This window comes from Nicotiana attenuata, unplaced genomic scaffold (assembly GCF_001879085.1).
Source record: "Nicotiana attenuata strain UT unplaced genomic scaffold, NIATTr2, whole genome shotgun sequence".
In the NCBI taxonomy this organism is placed as follows: Eukaryota; Viridiplantae; Streptophyta; class Magnoliopsida; order Solanales; family Solanaceae; genus Nicotiana; species Nicotiana attenuata.
In genome coordinates, this window is record NW_017671155.1 from 300,517 (window position 1) to 317,732 (window position 17,216).

At 40.0% G+C, this 17,216-nt stretch overlaps 1 protein-coding gene across 1 annotated transcript; it reads left to right on the top strand.

Moving 5' to 3' along the window:
• The first annotated feature begins 3,001 nt into the window (after positions 1 to 3,001).
• LOC109206301 (putative EG45-like domain containing protein 1) lies at positions 3,002 to 3,824 on the top strand. Its single transcript, XM_019369120.1, has 2 exons — positions 3,002 to 3,107; positions 3,550 to 3,824. Exons 1-2 carry the CDS (start codon positions 3,002 to 3,004, stop codon positions 3,822 to 3,824), a joined length of 381 nt encoding a protein of 126 aa, XP_019224665.1.
• Positions 3,825 to 17,216: the final 13,392 nt, after the last annotated feature.

Sequence of the window (17,216 nt, forward strand, 5' to 3'; positions counted from 1 at the left end):
TGCAAGTCCCGGCAAGGGTACATAAACAAACACATAAAAACCCGGCAAGGGTACAACATCAATAACCAACAACGTCCCGGCAAGGGAATAAATCATTAACTCTTCTCTTTCTTTCACTTTCATCTCAAAGTTCACAATATCACTTGAGCCAATGCTCCAAGGAGTTACTTATTTCATATACCTTCACAATTTGTATTTCAACCCGAGCCAATGCTCCACGAAGTTCAAAGATCACAATCTCTTTCACAAGATCTTTACAACATATAGAAGTCATCAATTAAGCATGGAAGGCATAACAACAACCAAACTACTCACAAAATAAGGACTCACGGTCATGCTAGACACCAATGTATAGATACTCGTCACCATGCCTATACATCGTACTCGACAATTAGCAAGTTACAACTAAGACTCAACTCCTATTCCCTCAAGCTAGGGTAAAACTAAACACTTACCTCGATGTTTTGAACTCAACTCAAGCCTCAACTATAGCTCTACCCCGTGATTCCACCTCCAATCCGCTCGAATCTAGTCACAAGTTACTCAATTGCTTAAATGAACACTAAATGAATCAATTTGAATGCATAAAAATTAATTTCCCAAAGTTTTCCCAAAAATTCCAAAATTGCCCCCGGACCCACGTGATCAAAACCCGAGGTTCGAACCAAAACCCAGTTACCCATTCCCCCACGAACTCAAATATGTAATTTGTTTTGAAATCGGATCTCAAATTGAGGTCCAAATCCCCAATTTTTGAAAAACCTAGATTCTACCCAAAACCCCCAATTTCACCCATGAAAATCTTTGATTTTAAGTGAAAAACATGTTAAATGATGCTAATGGTTGAAGGAATTGAGTAGAAATTAACTTACAATTGATTTGGAAAAGAAAGATTTCTTGGAAAATCGCCTATGGGTGTTTGAGTTTGAGAAAATGTGAAAAATGAAGCTCAAAATTGGTTAAGTATAAAAATTGCTGGGCTGCAGATATGGGAATTGCGAACTGGGTTCGCATTTGTGAACCCTGCAGGCTTGGGAAATGTGAAAGGAAATTCGCATTTGCGAACTCTAGGAAGTCTGGGCTTGTTAGCATTTGCGAACAATTAGTCGCATTTGCGACCTCCAGCCATCTGGGCACACTTCGCAATTGCGAAGGAGGACCTCGCGTTTGCAAGCCAAGGCAGGCCTGGGTTGGGTTCACATTTGCTAACCAGCCTTCGCATTTGCGAGTTCCCAATTGCGAAGCCTGCAGGCCTGGCAATTACGAAGCCTGCAGGCCTGTTCATACCAGCAGCAATTTCTGAGATTTCTAAGGTCAAAATGCAACTCGACACCGATCGTAAACTCACCCGAGCCTTCGGGGCTCCAAACCAAACAGATACACAACCTCAAAAATATCTTACGGACTTATTCGTGCGATCAAATCGCCAAAATAACATCATATACATCGGATCAAGCCTCAAAACTCATGATTTCTTCCAAATTTTCATAAAACATCAATTTTCCATTTTAAGTCCGAAACACGTCAAACGACGTCCGTTTTCAACCAAACTTTACAGAAAGCGCTTAAACCATATATAAGACTTGTAGCGGGCGCCGAAACCAAAATACGAGCCCGATACCATAGTCTTTTAATCAAATTCATTTTCATTTTCCTTAATCATTTCCAGAAAACAATTTCACACAAAAATTTATTTCTCGGGCTTGGGACCTCGGAATTCGATTCCGGGCATATGCCCAAATCCCATATTTTCCCAAGGACACTCCGGGACCGTCAAATCACGGGTCCAGGTCCGTTTACCCAAAATGTTGACCGAAGTCAAATTTATCCAATTTAATATCAAAATTTAGCATTTTTCTCACAGAATTCATATTTAAGCTTTCTGGCTACGCGCTCGGATTGCGCTCGCAAATCGAGGCAACCCCAAATGAGATTTTCAAGCCCTCAGAAGCACTGAATGAGTAAGGAAACAAGTGATGACCCTTTGGGTCGTCACAGTCAAATGGGTCAATACTAAAATACCTGAACCCGACCGTATTTGGGTAAAATTAAATCCTCTTCTTATTTACACAAGAAAATGACAAGACTTAAAATGAAATCTTAAAATGGTTCACTTACTTTGTCAAATTTACACCCATAAAAGCGTCGACCTGAATTTCTTGGTGTCCATAATACTTTCAGTTCAACTTGAAATCCACAAGAACAAATATTCTTTCCATCATGAAAAAGTAATTTTCTTTCAGACATGGATTCACTTCAATTTCAAACTTAGATGAAATAAACCCACAAAAAAAAAATTAGAATAAATAAACGAACAATAAAATTGCAAATGTTTGAAGTTTTCTGGACAGCCAGGTATGAAATCGGCTGATGAAAGCTTCAGAACTTTGAGAATGAAGATGGGGCAGCAGTGGATGAAAAAATACGGTCTCGGGTATTTTAGTATTGACCCGTTTGACATGGATGAAAAAATCATGTGGCGAAAAAATCATGGATGAAAAACACACGCGCTATATTTTTTGCACTGGTTTCAGCTTTTGTGTTAAAGTGGAACATAAGAAATAGAGTTGGAGGGCCAAAATGAAACATATAAAATAGAGTTGGAGAGCCAAAATGGAACAAGGTTGAGAAATAGTGCCAAAATAAAAAATGTGGCCAAGTTGAATGGGTTGTATATGTATTTGGCCAACATACTTTATTAACTTACTATGGAAAAAAAATTATTAACTTGACATATCTCAAGTGATATCTAATAATTAACTTACCTAAAGAAAATTGCCTTCAAATAATAGTACTATTATCATGCAAATACAAGTGGAATATGAAAATATTGTAATTCATCTGTATATAGTAAGACAAGAAATACATAATAAATGAATTGCCTTAATTCTCTTAACTGGTTACCATATTTTAGTCAGTGGACACTTAGAAAAAATACTATATAAAGATAGTTGTTGGTTAGACACTAGATCAGTGAAATAAAGAAAGTTTTATAAAAGAAATGGAAATTCCTAAAAGTATTTTGTTCATTATTGGTGTTGCGGGTACTTTGTTTTCTATAGCTTTGGCTACACCAGGGACTGCCACATTTTATACTAACTATGTTCGTAATTATTTTAGTTTTCTTTCATTAAAATTTTAATAGACCCAAACAAAATAGTATTTACGTTGTATACATGGAGTAGTGTAAATTTTCTTTACTCTATACGTAAATTTTAATTTATAATGTCAAGTTAGTTATCATTTTTACTAGGTTATCATAATTTATAACCCAGTATATGACTTGATATTTTTTACACTACCAGCGCTATAGTTTAAACTTAAAAAAGAGCTTTATTGATAAGATAAAATAGTATGAAAAATGATTAACATATTCCTTTTATGAAAAAATAAAAAATAAAGAGGTTATTGATGATACATGAGTCATTTGACTTTAGAAACAAAACAAGAACAATTATTTTATTCAAGTGAGCAACAACGCAAATGTCTCATTCAATTATTTGCTTACTATTATAATTATAATTATTATAATTATTATTATTGGTGCAGCTTCAACATGTTATGGAAATACACGCCAAGGTACCATTATTGCAGTAGCAAGTGATCCTCTTTGGAATAATGGTGCAATATGTGGCAAAACTTTCAATGTCACATGCACTGGTCCAACAAATCCAGTGCCACACCCTTGCACTGGCAAGAGTATTGTGGTAAAGATTGTTGATCATTGCCCTGGATGTGGTGGAACCCTAGATCTCTCTAAAGAAGCCTTCTCAACCATCGCTAATCCTGTCGCTGGCGTTATTAAGAACGATTATGTCCAGTAAATAACGATTTTTTACACGTCTATATAAATCTATACTCTTTATCGAAAATACTGAATTTAGTTGAACCATTTAAGTATATATTGTAACTGCCATTGAGTATACTTATTTTCAGGACTTCATGAGGGCATCAAAGGTGCATGGAATTCCAGTCTATACTATATATAGCATGTCGAAAATATATTCCATAGTGAAGTTGATTTGATCAATAATTCACAACTGAATGCATGTATTTGATTAATTCTAAGAATAAAAGTTCATCTTTTCCTTTTCTCTTTGTTCTATGTTGGAAAATATTGAGCCTGTTTTATCAAGCGCAAGCTATTTATCACATGAATACTGCAAGACACGATTTTTTTTTCATGGGATAGGAAGGATTTCACGACACAATTTCTCCCTCCGTGAACTGTCGTGACGGCACCTAGTCTGTACGACTAGGTAAGCCTAATATTGCGAAAAAGAAATGAAACACAAGGATAACAGCTAATAGATATAATTAATAAGCAGTTACAGTGCCGCTCGACATATACAATAATCATCTTTCCCAAAACCCGAAATGTCGCAATGTCACAAGCTTCTTAGAAGTCCTAACTGTTCTATACATCATTTCTATGGAAAAGAAGAAAATGAACACAGGGGATAGAAGGGGACTCTGAGGTCTGCGGGCGCGGGTAGATGTACCTTGAAGTCTCCTGAAGCAGCAACCACACAGCTAGACTCGAGGCTGATAGCTGGCACCTGGATCTGCACACGGAAAACATGTGCAGGAAAGGGCATGAGTACACCACAACGGTACCCAGTAAATGCCAAGCCTAACCTCGGTCGAGTAGTGACGAGATCAGGTCAGGGCCCTACTGGTATAGATATAATAAAATAAGACAGAAAGAATATTACAGTAAAAACTAAATACGGAAATCTAACAGGAATAGAATTCAATGAAAGCCAACAACTCAGGACGCAGTAATAACAACATAGGAAATCCCGGGATACCGTCCCGTAGTCCCAAATGTAAATTTGCAGGGGGCAATCTCCCGGAATACTGTTTCGTAGTCCCAAAGTAAATGTGCAGTGCTGGGGGATCTCCCGAAATACCGTTTCGTAGTCCCAAAGTAAATATGCAGTACAGGAGGATCTCCCGGAATATCGTTCCGTAGTCCCAAAGTCAATATGCAGCTCAACCAAACAGAGATAACAGTTACAGCAAGATTCCACGATTTAGTCTAAGTCCGAGTTAATGAAGAACAGGAAATTTCACTAAAACATGTTGCACAAAGTTCAGATAGGCAGTTAAGGCAGTTAAGACAGTTAAGGCACGTAGCATGCTTTCCTAAACCAAATAGGATAGTTATGTATGCTAGTGTTTCTCAATTAAAGGAAAACAGGTATTTGCTTAATGAAAACGGGGTTTTTTCAATAAGTAGCCCGTGTACGCACCATCACTCACGTACACGGCGCTCATATATCAAATAGTACCAAATCCTAAGGGGAGTTCTCCACACAAGGCTAGGCAAGCCACTTACCTCGAACCCAAGGCAGCTCAAAGCTCAATCACATCTTTTCCTTTCAAACACGCCTACCAACAATATCTAGCAAATTACCAACCAAACGTTTCAAAATAAGCCTTAGGAATCACCCACGATAACAAAGGACTCAATTTAAGTCATTATTGAAAAAGTCAACACCCGGGCTCGCTTGGTCCAAACCCAAAATTTGGACCAAAACCCGATTATCCATTCACCCCCGAGTCCGGATATACAATTGATTTTGGAATCCGACCTCAATTTGAGGTCTAATTCCCCAAATTTTGAAATTTCTAGTTTCTACCCAAAAATGCTTAATTCCACCATGAAAACCTTAGATCCTACGTTGAAATCTTGTAAAATAAAGTGGAAGATCGAAAGAAACTAGTTAAGATTCACTCACCTATGATTTGGGGAAAAAGAAGTCTTTGGAAAGTCGCCTCTTGTGTTAATGGTTTTGAAAATTTGAAGAATGAATGAAAAATCCCGTCCAAAAGTCATTTTGATCAGTTGCAGGTGTCGCATTTGCGACATGGGGTCCGCAAATGCGAAGAACCTATCGCAAATGCGAAGCTCTCTCCATTCCTTCTTTCTTCGCAAATAAAGAAAGTCTCGCAAATACGAGCCTGACCATCCGCAATTGCGACCAATTGATCGCAATTTCAATCCCTACCATTCCCAGACTCCACTTGCAAATGTTGTGGGATGTTCGCAATTGCGAACACTGCTGGCCCAGCTTCTCCTCGCAAATGTGAGATTTAGCTCACAAATGCAGACCCTAAGAGGTCGCAATTGCGATGTCTGATCTTGCAAATGCGAGATCAGAGGCTTGTAACCTGCTCAGTTACACCAGCAAATTTTTCTAAGTTCAAATCACTCCGTTGTGAGCAGGTAATTTTTTCCTCGCTTAAATTGCTCCAACAGAATTCTTAATATTAGGATTTTCCTCTTATTATTTGATTTTTAGGATTTAATTATGTAATTTTTGTGTATTTGCATTTGTGTGTGCATGTTTAGTTTTTAGATAATTCATAAAAAATACAAAAATATTGCATTTACATTTAGGATTTAATTTTACATTTATTAGACTATTTAGTAATTAGAGTTTTACAAAATGCAAAAACCATAAAAAAAAAGATTTGACTTTTTGAATTTTGTTAGTTTCTTTTAATTTGTCTCAATTAATTGTAGTAATTATTAGGATTAATTAGTTTAATTAGGTCCTTAGGATTTTAATTCAGGTTTTATTTTTGTTTAAAGAAAAGGAAAATATACAAAAGGAATTAAATGAGAAAAGAAAACAATGAAAAATAAAAGAGAAAAAATTTGGGCCTGTTAATATCTAAGTCTTGGGCCAGTTTAGGATTTAATGTATTAGCCCAATCAATTAAGCCCTTGAGCTCGTGAAACTCAACCCAAAACCAGCCCAAATGCCCTGTCCGACCTCAGCTTAAATGACGTCGTTTGGGCAACTTTCAATCAGGACCGTCGAGGTTTCTTGATCGGACGGTCCTGAAGCCCACATCATCTGATATAAATCTGTCCAAACAAGACCTGATCCCCCCTCAGGCCCCCTACCTCACCATCTCTCATAACCCTCCAACCTCCGGTGTAACGCCGCCATCCTCCGCCGTCTGCCGCCGGCGGCGTGTGTCCAAATTCCCCAAAATTTACACCACAGCCTCCTCTCCTCCTCCTCATTACGGATCTAAGCTCCGTTTTTTCTCAAATCCCCTCCAAACCCGTCGAATATCCAAAACCCTAGCGCCACCTCCGCCGTGTCTGGCGGCGCCACCACCCAACCACCACCAAATTAACACCCTTGAACCCCCGTCTTTCATTCCAAATCCCCACTCATAATCCTTCAAACATCCCTGTAACGCCTCGAATTTCAAATCAAATATCAAACCCTAAGAGTTCAATTTGGAGTTGGAATCTGTGAGGCCTCTGGTCCAGTTTTCGCAAGTTTAGGGTTCGATTTAGCCACGAAATAATGTTTTCCGTTTGTTCTTGGCAAAGAACAAACGATTAACATCATTTCGAGGCTCAAATCGGAGGCCAGTCGTGTTCAAGTTAAATTGGTGAGTTTTTCTAGTTTGTTTTTGTTTGTTTCACTTGATATATTTGAATTTCCTACTATTGAAACTAGTTAAACCAGTTTTCTTTTTTTTTAGATTAATCTGTTCGTTTATATTTTTGCTTGCCTAGTTTTCTTAGATTTTTTTTAGGTTTTTGATTTTTCCTTCTCTTTATTCGTATTGATATAGCATGATTCTGATTAGTTCTTTTTAATTCTTTTTTTTTTTGATTGGTAATTCAATTCGGATTTCAGTAGCTAATTCAAGCCTTAATTAGGTTCGTTTGGGTTTGTTTTCACATTTTGGAGGCCTGGTTGTAATTGGATGTTGTTTGGTCAAGTTAAAAAGGCTGGGGTTAGTTTAACTTCGGTTAGTAATTTCAGGGGTGAAGTCAAGGGTAACTAGGGTATTTCAATTGGAGAATCCTGCAGTAACTGAAAGTAGAACCCCCTAGAACCTTCTAGATTGGGGTTCCAATTTGAAATTCAGAAATTGAGTAGTATAACTTGGGTAACAAGTCAGTACCCTACGGACTTTTAAGCTAAAACTGAAAATTAAGAAGGGGGCTAAGGTGTAAAGTAAAAATCTGAAAGATGCCCTAGTCAATTACCTATAAAGGCAGTATACCCTGCCTTGCAAAACAAGTTGGAGAGAGCCTAGAAAGCTACTGAAATTCAACACAAAACTGTAGAATTTGAGAGTTCAAATGCCTAGATTTTAGATCTTAGAGAAAGAAAAATCCTAAAAAATCAACATAAAAAAATGGCTTAGGAATCCAGCTAAGCTACTGTTGTATTCATCTGGTTGAGAGGTGTTTAAACTGGTTCATTGAAGCTTGGTGTTAGATTCAGCTGGGCTATTGTTCAGTTGGTTTAACTCTAAAGCATTTCAAGTCGTTTAGCTGGGTTGATAGTTGTTGCTGATTTTCCCTGCTGTTTGCTGATACTCCTGCTTTACTTTTGTCTTCAATTTCCAGGTATTTACTTAACCATTGAATGGCCAGAGGTTGTGGAAACATGTAGTTGAAGATTTATTTGAATAAAAGGCTGTTCCAAGCTGATTTCCTCTTTTGTGATTCCCTGTTTATTCATTTGATTTGTAATAAAAGATGTAATCCTACATGTTAATCGACTTATTNGTATTGGACTGTTGAAACAGGATGGACTTGTAGTACTAACTGTAATGTAGTAAACGTCAGTCGAGTTACTAGATTAATTCGAGGTTCGAATTTAGATTAGGGTATTATTTGGTTGAAGAAGCTGTGCTTCAGGTTTGTAAATCTGCTACTAGCCATAGTGCATTTAAATCCAGCACAACTACTAGTTCTAGTTGAGTTATAGTAATTGATAAAAAACAAGTATCAAAAATGAGTAAAATTTGTAGTTCAATTTGAATCCCAGTTACAGTAGTTCAGTTTTCACATTTTCATTTTTAATCAAAGTAGCATTTCAGTATAAACACTTCTGTTATCTACTTCTTCGAATATGTGTAGGAATTTGTTAATGCAAATTAGAGCAAAATTTAAAAAAAAGTTAATTTAATAGTTATTTGACCAACTGGATTTGAATTTTCCCTCTCCTTGATATTCCCAACTACTGAATACGTTTGGGCCTCAGTAGCACATAGGCATGGCCCAGTTCCAATCTTCCCCATCTCACTAATTGGGCCTGCGTTGAGGCCTAGAGTTGGTAACAGCTCAACAAAATGACAGACTGTGTTTATAATATGTTGGGCCAAGTTCAAGATTCGAAGGCCTGAATGAACATTAAATCTGAGATTAATTTTTGCAACATAGGTTTTGGGCCTTCTAGTTAAGTAGCATGCTTGAATTAAGAGGTTTACCTCTTGTTCAAGTGTGGACTTGAGCCGGAGCCCAAATTCCTTGATCACTTTAAATAAATAGTTCTAGTAATATCAACTTATTAGTACCCTTTAGAGACAAACCCAGTGGAAAATCATAGTTTGCTCTAGGACGGCCTTTAAATAATTAAATGAGGTGAGCCACGCCAAATAAAACCCATAAATTGCGGGGCCCTTATTAAATGCTTATATTAAAATACTTAGAATTCGGGTGTGCCGTTTAGTGAATTTCACGGCCTCCCGCAAAGATAATAATACGCTAGCCACTCTAGGCGCGCTTTTAATAATTTTACCTTCCTAAACTCGGGTGCACATTTATGTGACCCAAATCCAAATCTTAACGAAGTCGAAATGTGTCAAAAACCGCGGGTGCATTTATGTGACGTGGTTCGAGACGCGTTTTCACGACGTTGCAATTCTCTTTAAAAATAAATAATAAAAGCGGTTTAATTTAAAAAGCACATAAGTTAAAACATGTATAAAAATCAGAATTTAGCCATTTATAATAATTTAAGCGACCGTGCTAGAACCACAGGATCCGGGGGTTCCTAACACCTTCCCTCGGGTCAACAGAATTCCTTATTCAGAGTTTCTAGTTCGCACACTCCAATTGGGGAGTCAAAATTTTCCTCGATTTGGATTTAAATTAAATCGGTGACTTGGGACACCCAAAAGCCAATCCTTTCCCAAGTGGCGACTCTAAAAACCGAATAAATAATCCCATTTCGAATAATGTCACTTTAAATGGAAAAACTCCCTTATACATTATCCTTCGGGGTAGGTGTGTAAAAAGGAGGTGTGACATCCGTAACCTATCCGAAACTCACCAGAGCCTTCGGGGCTTCAACCAAACATGCACACAAGTCTTAAAATATCATATGAACTTGCTCACGTGATCAAATCAATAAAATAACACCTGGAACCACGAATGTGGCACCAAATCGGATGAAATTCTGAAGAACACTTTGAAATTTCTATTTTCTCAACCGGACGTCCGAATCACGTCAACCCAATTAAGTTTTTCGTCAAATTTCACAGATAAGTCTTAAATATTATATTGAACGTGTACTAGACTCCGAAACTAAAATATAGACCCGACACCAACAAGATCAAACATTAAAAATTTCTTAAAAACCATCAACTTTTCAGACTCTCAATTTTCACCAAAAATTCAAAACTCGAGCTAGGGACCTCCATTTTCAATTTCGGGCATACGCCAGGTGCCATATTTTGATAAGGACCCACCGGGACTGTCAAAATACGAATCCGGGCATGTTTACCAAAAATGTTGACCAAGTCAACTCAAATGAAGTTTTTTTAATAAAAAATTCTTATTTTTATCAACTTTCAACACAAAAGATTTTCGAAAATAGACTGCGCACACAAATTGAGGAAGGATAAAATGAGGTTTTTAAGGCCTCAGAGTTTTAATTCATAAGATGACCTATCGGGTCATCAGAAAGGATAAGACAAAGATCATTTGGATTCCATTAGCAATGAGGATTCAAAATATCACACATTGATTTATCAAAGAGAGATTAAACAACGAAAAGAAAGATTGTTTCTTTGGGATCATTCCTTTCTTCGAACGAAATGGGAAGAGATAGAATCAGGATGATTCACGAAATACCTTTCAGAATATTCGCCACGAATAAGTTTCATCTACGAAACTATTCTCAATGGCCATTAAGATCATCATTAAAAATCTTTTGTTGTGACTTTTTCCATTTTTGTGGCCACTAGATAAAGTCCTTCTTCTTGTAATGCTTTCGCATTTTTTCCTTTCTCTTCCTCTATCGGCAATAAAAAAGCTAAAAATATACAGTTTATCAAAATAATTATTAGCAAAACTTAAGATCGAAGGAAATATTTCTGTAGTAAATCTAGGTCATTTTGTTCAATTCTAACTTCGCTTTAGGCATCCTTATGACATACGGCCTACTATTGCTTGAAAGTTGTTTACCTTGAAAATGGTATTGACAATTATATTTGATTTTGTGATTCTAAAAATACGTGATTTATTTAAATACTAGTTGTTAGGAAATAGATGCTAAGTGTAAATAAAGAGAATAAGAAACGCAAAACAAAGCTATCGCGAAACTGAGCCTCGAGCTGGATGGAACAGGGGCTTCAAGGTAGTTAGGGCAGTTAGTAATGAACAATTGATGAAGAAACAATGATAATGAATGCCTCAAAGATAGCCTTTTGCGGTTAATAATGAGCAATAATTGAAGAACAATAAATGAACAATGAATGAATAATGAAAGAATAAGCAATAAATGTGTAGAACAATTGTTTAAGCATGTTTTTGGCAAGAAGAGCAGAGAATATTGTATATTATTCAATATATCGTGTACAAAATGACAAGGGTCCCCTTTATATAGGAGGGGTGAATCCCAACACAGTACATGATTAATAATGACGAGGAAATGTTATTGGTATAGTTGTATAATGGCTCAGTACGGATTTGCACTATTCTTGCAGACCCGGTCAGCTTCAACCACGTGGTCTTAGGGGTTTTCCCGCCTTTCCATGACCATCGTCGTTTTGTGCTGCTCCGAGATTGACCTTAGATATGATCCCTCGAGGGACGCACCTTGGGGTTCGCCTTCAAATTCCGCTTCGAGGTCGGGCATGGAATGCCACAGTAGCCCCAAAGTCGAACTCTTCGATTTTTCGCCGTATACAGATAGTCCCCGCGTTTCTTAGAATGAAATGATAAGAAACGATCTTTAGTTCTTACCTCCTCGATACCCCCATTGTGGCGTCAGCCACGTGAGATCATTAAATGATACGGTAGAAAAGTTGTACAGAGGTCTTGTCAACACAGTTCTCGAAAAGCCCACGAACCGCTATTGGTTGCCCTTTCAACTCCTCCAATTCACTTAGATGACTTATAAATATTCCAATTCCCTATCTTTTAAAGCTTTGCAACATCTTCTGATTTTCAAATCTTCTTTAAGAGTTTCCTGCCTTCGCCCCTCTTCTGTGTTCACTTCTGCGTCAGCATGCTTTGAAACTTTGTTATAACCATGGCCAAAACATCTAAGACAGTGCCCTAAAAAGGGGAAGCCCTTTCTTCGTCACGCTCGTCTAAGAGCAAAAAGGTAGTGCCTCCCAATGTTGAGGAGTGTGTTCCTGGGTACTTCGATTCATCCTCCGATTTCAAAATTGATAAACTTTCTTCGATACCGGGCCGATGCAAGCCCATGTCTCGGTATATTAATCTAATAACCGACATAGAGAAGGTGAAAATAGACTGCCGCTGGGGAGAGGCGGTACAAGTAGAGATCCCTTCATCGGAAGATGATATAACCACACACAGACCTAGTTTCCACAGCGTATATACATATCCTTTTACCTTAGGCCTTGTAGATTCTTCTTCTCCACCGATAGACCCGGTGATCCTCGATTTTTGTTGACAATATCGAGTGATGCTTGGTCAAATTTATCCCTCTTTTTGGAGAATCGTCTATTTGATTAGATATCTTTCGATTATGGTCGAGGGGATGCCCTTCACCCTCGATCATCTGATTAGATTGTATAGCCCTCATTTCAATCGAGGGGGTCTAGTCAAACTGCGGCATCGATCACAAAGCATTTTTTGCCAATACTGACGAAGATAAAGACCGGGGATGGATGAGCTGCTTCGTTCGAGTCAGGACTTCGGACCTCATCCCTGCCGAGAAGATGCCATTCCCTGAGGAATGGAATATGAGACGTAAGTGTCGTTGCACCGAGCATGTTTTATCATCTGAATGTCCTCTTTTCCTGTTTCGAACTAATTCCTTTTTTTTTTGAATTATTCCCCTCTGGTTGCGTAGCCACCGTGTGGTTCCCCGGCGCGGTCAAGGACCTCCCGAGCTGGGTTAAACTTTTAGACTCCACCTCCTTATATGACAAGCGCATTTGGCGTGATTTGGCTAAAACTCGATGGGAGGCCAAAAACCACGGTACGTCCTCACCGCTATCACTTCTAAATTCTTTGTAAAATAGATTTTTTGGCAGTATGTTTGACATTTTACACTTGTGCAGGCGTCAGGGAAGACGTTTCAATGAAACCGCCTCCTCCTGGCGAAGAGGAGACCCAAAAATCTGCCAAGGATATAAAGAGAAAGAAGGAGACGCCAGCGGAGTCCCCGAAACCAAAGAGAGCTAAGGCTCGAAAGCCCAGGGCTGATGCAACGGTCCTAACTTAGGCAGCTGCTGAGAGTCTTCGTGTTGAAGGAGAAGACGATGACGGTTGCCCGCTGGTACATAGGGCAAGACGAAGCACCGATGCTTCGGAGGTTGCTGGGTAGAAGGCAGCCGAGTCAGAGGTGGCCGATGCGGCCCCACATCGTATTGAGGAGCCCCTCGAGAAGGATTTGGATGCAGTCCCCGAGCCGACCATTGAATAGGATAAAACTCGTGCCGATGAGTACTTGGTTGGTGCATTCATAGGATCCCGCTCTGAAGCCCTTCGAGGGCGAGAGGAAGCCTCGATAGAGGTTTATGTCATAGGCATTCTTCAATCAGGCCCATCATTTTCCCCAAGGCAATTATGGAATGCCCAGAACAGGGGGACTCCCGATGTGGGGGCATCCCGGGGAGAGGATGATGCATTTGGAGATTTTTTGTCGGTGTTGAAGAGGATACTGATCTCAATGCTCTAGTCATTCTCGAGGAGGCCACAAAACTTCAAAAACAGGTGATTTTTGACATAACCTTTGCCTTGAGTTTTGATTTTTGCTTTCCTAACTTCTTTCCTTCGTGCTATAGGTCACGATGCTCTACGACCAGGCCTTCTCCAAGTTATAAGCTGAACTGACTCATTGTGAGGGGGAATTCGAGAAGCTCGCTTCAGAGTCGAATGAGCTAAAAACTCAATACGCCCAAAAGGAGGAGGAACTGAACAACCTTCGAGTGAGTTCGGAGAAAATGCTCCAAGATCGGGCCAACTTTATCGAGCAGGTAATTCGGTAATCACGAGCTTGCTTTTTGTTTTCATAACTCGGTGTTTATTACCCAGACTTGGCATTTGAAGATTGAGCGAAAGGATGCCCTAGCAGGGCATCTTCGGGAAGAGATTGCGGCCAAAGATGTAAAGATCCTTGAGCTGAGGCGATACAAGGATAGCATGGCCCTGGAAAGGGATGCTCTTCGAGGAGAGTTGGCCTCGACTCAGAGTTTTATTCAAGGTGCTAAAGAGGAGGCTCACAAATTCAAGGCGCTTTATGCTGAGTTAGCCGCCGCGTTATCCTCAGCCAAGTCTGAAGCCGATGAACTCATATCCTCATATTGGGAAGATGCTGCTGCAAAGAATGCTCGACCCAGGGAGATATCTGACAAGGTCGAGCTCAAATTAGCTCGTGCCCTTAAACATGCTCGATTAGAAGCTCGGAGGCAGGCCTTTGAAGAAGTGCACGCCAAGGTTTCGACCTCTCTGCCGAGATCGGAGAAGCGAAGGCCTTGGAAGAGGAGTCTGCAGCTCCGACTACTTCGGACAAGGGCTCTTCAAGTAGCTCGGGGAGTAGTAAAGATGAAGACTAGGCCACCTTTGTTCTTTTTACTTCTTCTTCTTTTGTATGTGGACTCCTCGTGGGAGTTTTGTAAATGAACTTTTGGAAATATATTTTTGAAATGCAAAGTATTTTCTTGTTTAATGTCTTCAAAGTTTTGCCTTTTAGTGTTCATGCTAGAGTCAGGCTTCGACCTTGAATTTAACTCCTTTGAGCTCGGTCTTGGAATGACAGAGACCCTTGAGGTTGGGTTGTTCTGGTTTCAGTCGCACATCTTCCCCCAGTCGGGTTGGTAAGGAATCAATTTGACTCCTCGATCCCTTGAACACCGTGTGATGGCGTCATTCCTGTGATATGACCGCGAATTGACCGAAGTTGCCCCGTCGGTATATTTTCCTAAAAGGTCATAAGTGCTTTGTCAGAGCTGATTGGCTATCAAAGTTAATAAATAGTCACCGCTCTTCTTATATATACTTGTTTTCCTCTCATTGAGGGCTTTGCCGCTTTGTGCAACTACCTTTCTCTATAGAGTTCCTCCTTTTGCGCTAGTTCTAGTGCCGCATCAGATCAAAGTTTTCGCCTGAGTTTTCATCTTCCCTTTCTTGTTCTAAAGGAATCATAGCTACCATGCCCACATCTGCTCACCAGAAAGAAGGAAGTCTCACTTCTGCTTCCCATTCGGCCGGTGGTACACCGCCGGCGTTTGGCGAGCTAATTTCGAACTATTTCATCTCGATGAGAGATTTTACGAGAGGGAAACCTATCCATGTTCCGGGCCATCGAGAACATGCCTCGAGGTCCATTTTCTGAATAGAAGAGAGACACCTTGAGGTTGTGAGGAGAGACTACGGATGGGGCAGATACCCTCTCGGGAAGAGGATATTATGGTCCTCACACAGGGGTTTCTGAAGTGTACACGTACCCTTTTACGTTGGATCCTCTCGACAGACTCGTGCTCGAATTCTGTCGAAGATATCGAGTTACTTTGGCTCAGATCCATCCGTCTTTCTGGCGGATCGTGTTGATGATGAGATTTTTTGCTGAAAAGGCCGAGCTCGAGTTCACCCATAGCCACCTCATCAGATTGTATCGGCCTTTGCATTATCGAGGTCTAATTATACTACGAAGTTGATCCACCAAGCCCTTTAGCGCTAGCGATGACGAGGACAGGGACCGAGGGCGGATGAGTCGGTCTGTTCGAGTGAGGACAAGCAGGATTGCTAAGCTTGAAACAGATCTTTTGAAGATAAAGGCCGAGGTTGTGGATGCTCGAGCCGAAGCCGAAGAGGTCCGAGCAAAGGCCATTAAGAAGGTGTCCATCTATCTAAAAGATGCTATTGAAGCTCGTACGAAGTTGAGGGGGGCTTTTGACCGAGGGAGGAGGAGCAATGAATATGTCCAATGCAGATCCTGGAGGGAAACTCTCGAGGAGATTCATGGTAAGGGCTTCAATCTCTCGGAGGAGATAGGGCAGGACAAGACAGATGAGTTCGATGCCAAGTTCCTCGTTTCCGATGCTAAAGACAACGAGGAGGAGGCCGGTAAGGGAGCTGGTCCCGAGGGAGCCGATTGAGACATAGTCCCCGAGGGGAAAGGCTAAGTTCCCGAGGGTAGACTAGGTTTTTCTTTCTTGTTCTTTGCATCGGGCTCCTCGTGGGAGTGTTGTACATGTATCTTTGTACCGATATTTATAATAAAAATGAGGAACCCTTTGGTTTTCCCTTTATATAAATTCCCACTTGCTTGTGTCTTTGTTTATGTTTTGAGTTTTGATGCCTGCCGACAATTAGTCCGATATGTTGGACTTTTAGATAAGAACTCTTAGGTTGTGTTCGATGAACAATTGATAATAGCTGACCGTTTAGGGCTCGATCCTCGAATCAAGTTTTGACTTAGGCTCATTGACCCTTAGGTTCTCAACATATTGGCCCTTAGGCTCTTTAGCCTGGCCCTTAGGCTCTTACGCATTGGCCCTTAGGCTCTCTAGGCTGGCCCTTAGGCTCTTACACATTGGCCCTTAGGCTCTTTTTAGATTGGGTCGATGCGACCTCTAATATGGCTATAGTTTTCCCTCATTTTGGCTAAGGACTTTTGAAGTTTTGATTATGCCCTGACATGTTTTGTGTTCGTCCGACTCTTCGACGGCTCAAATGAGAACCTCGATTATGAGTCGATATGTGACGATAGCTGAGTACCTCGGGAGGTTTGCTCGAAGGCTGAGTTTTTGAAACCTTTCCATCGAAGGCTGATTGTTTTTGAAGCCTTTTTGTTGTTCGGAGCTGATTTATCGAAGCTCCTTTGCTTATGTCGAGGGTAGCCTGATTAACCTGTTCTTTTCGAAGTATTTGAAGGCCTTTAGTTTTATGGCGGCAGTCGGACGTCTTTGACCGCGTCAATTCGTTCGTAGCCTTTGAGTTCGACCGTATTCTTTATTTT

Coding starts and splice junctions, on each gene's coding strand:
- LOC109206301 (XM_019369120.1), top strand. CDS start 3,002: ATGGAAATTCCTAAAAGTATTTTGTTCATTATTGGTGTTGCGGGTACT. Junction 3,108..3,549: donor ATTTTATACTAACTATGTTC/GTAATTATTTTA, acceptor TTATTGGTGCAG/CTTCAACATGTTATGGAAAT.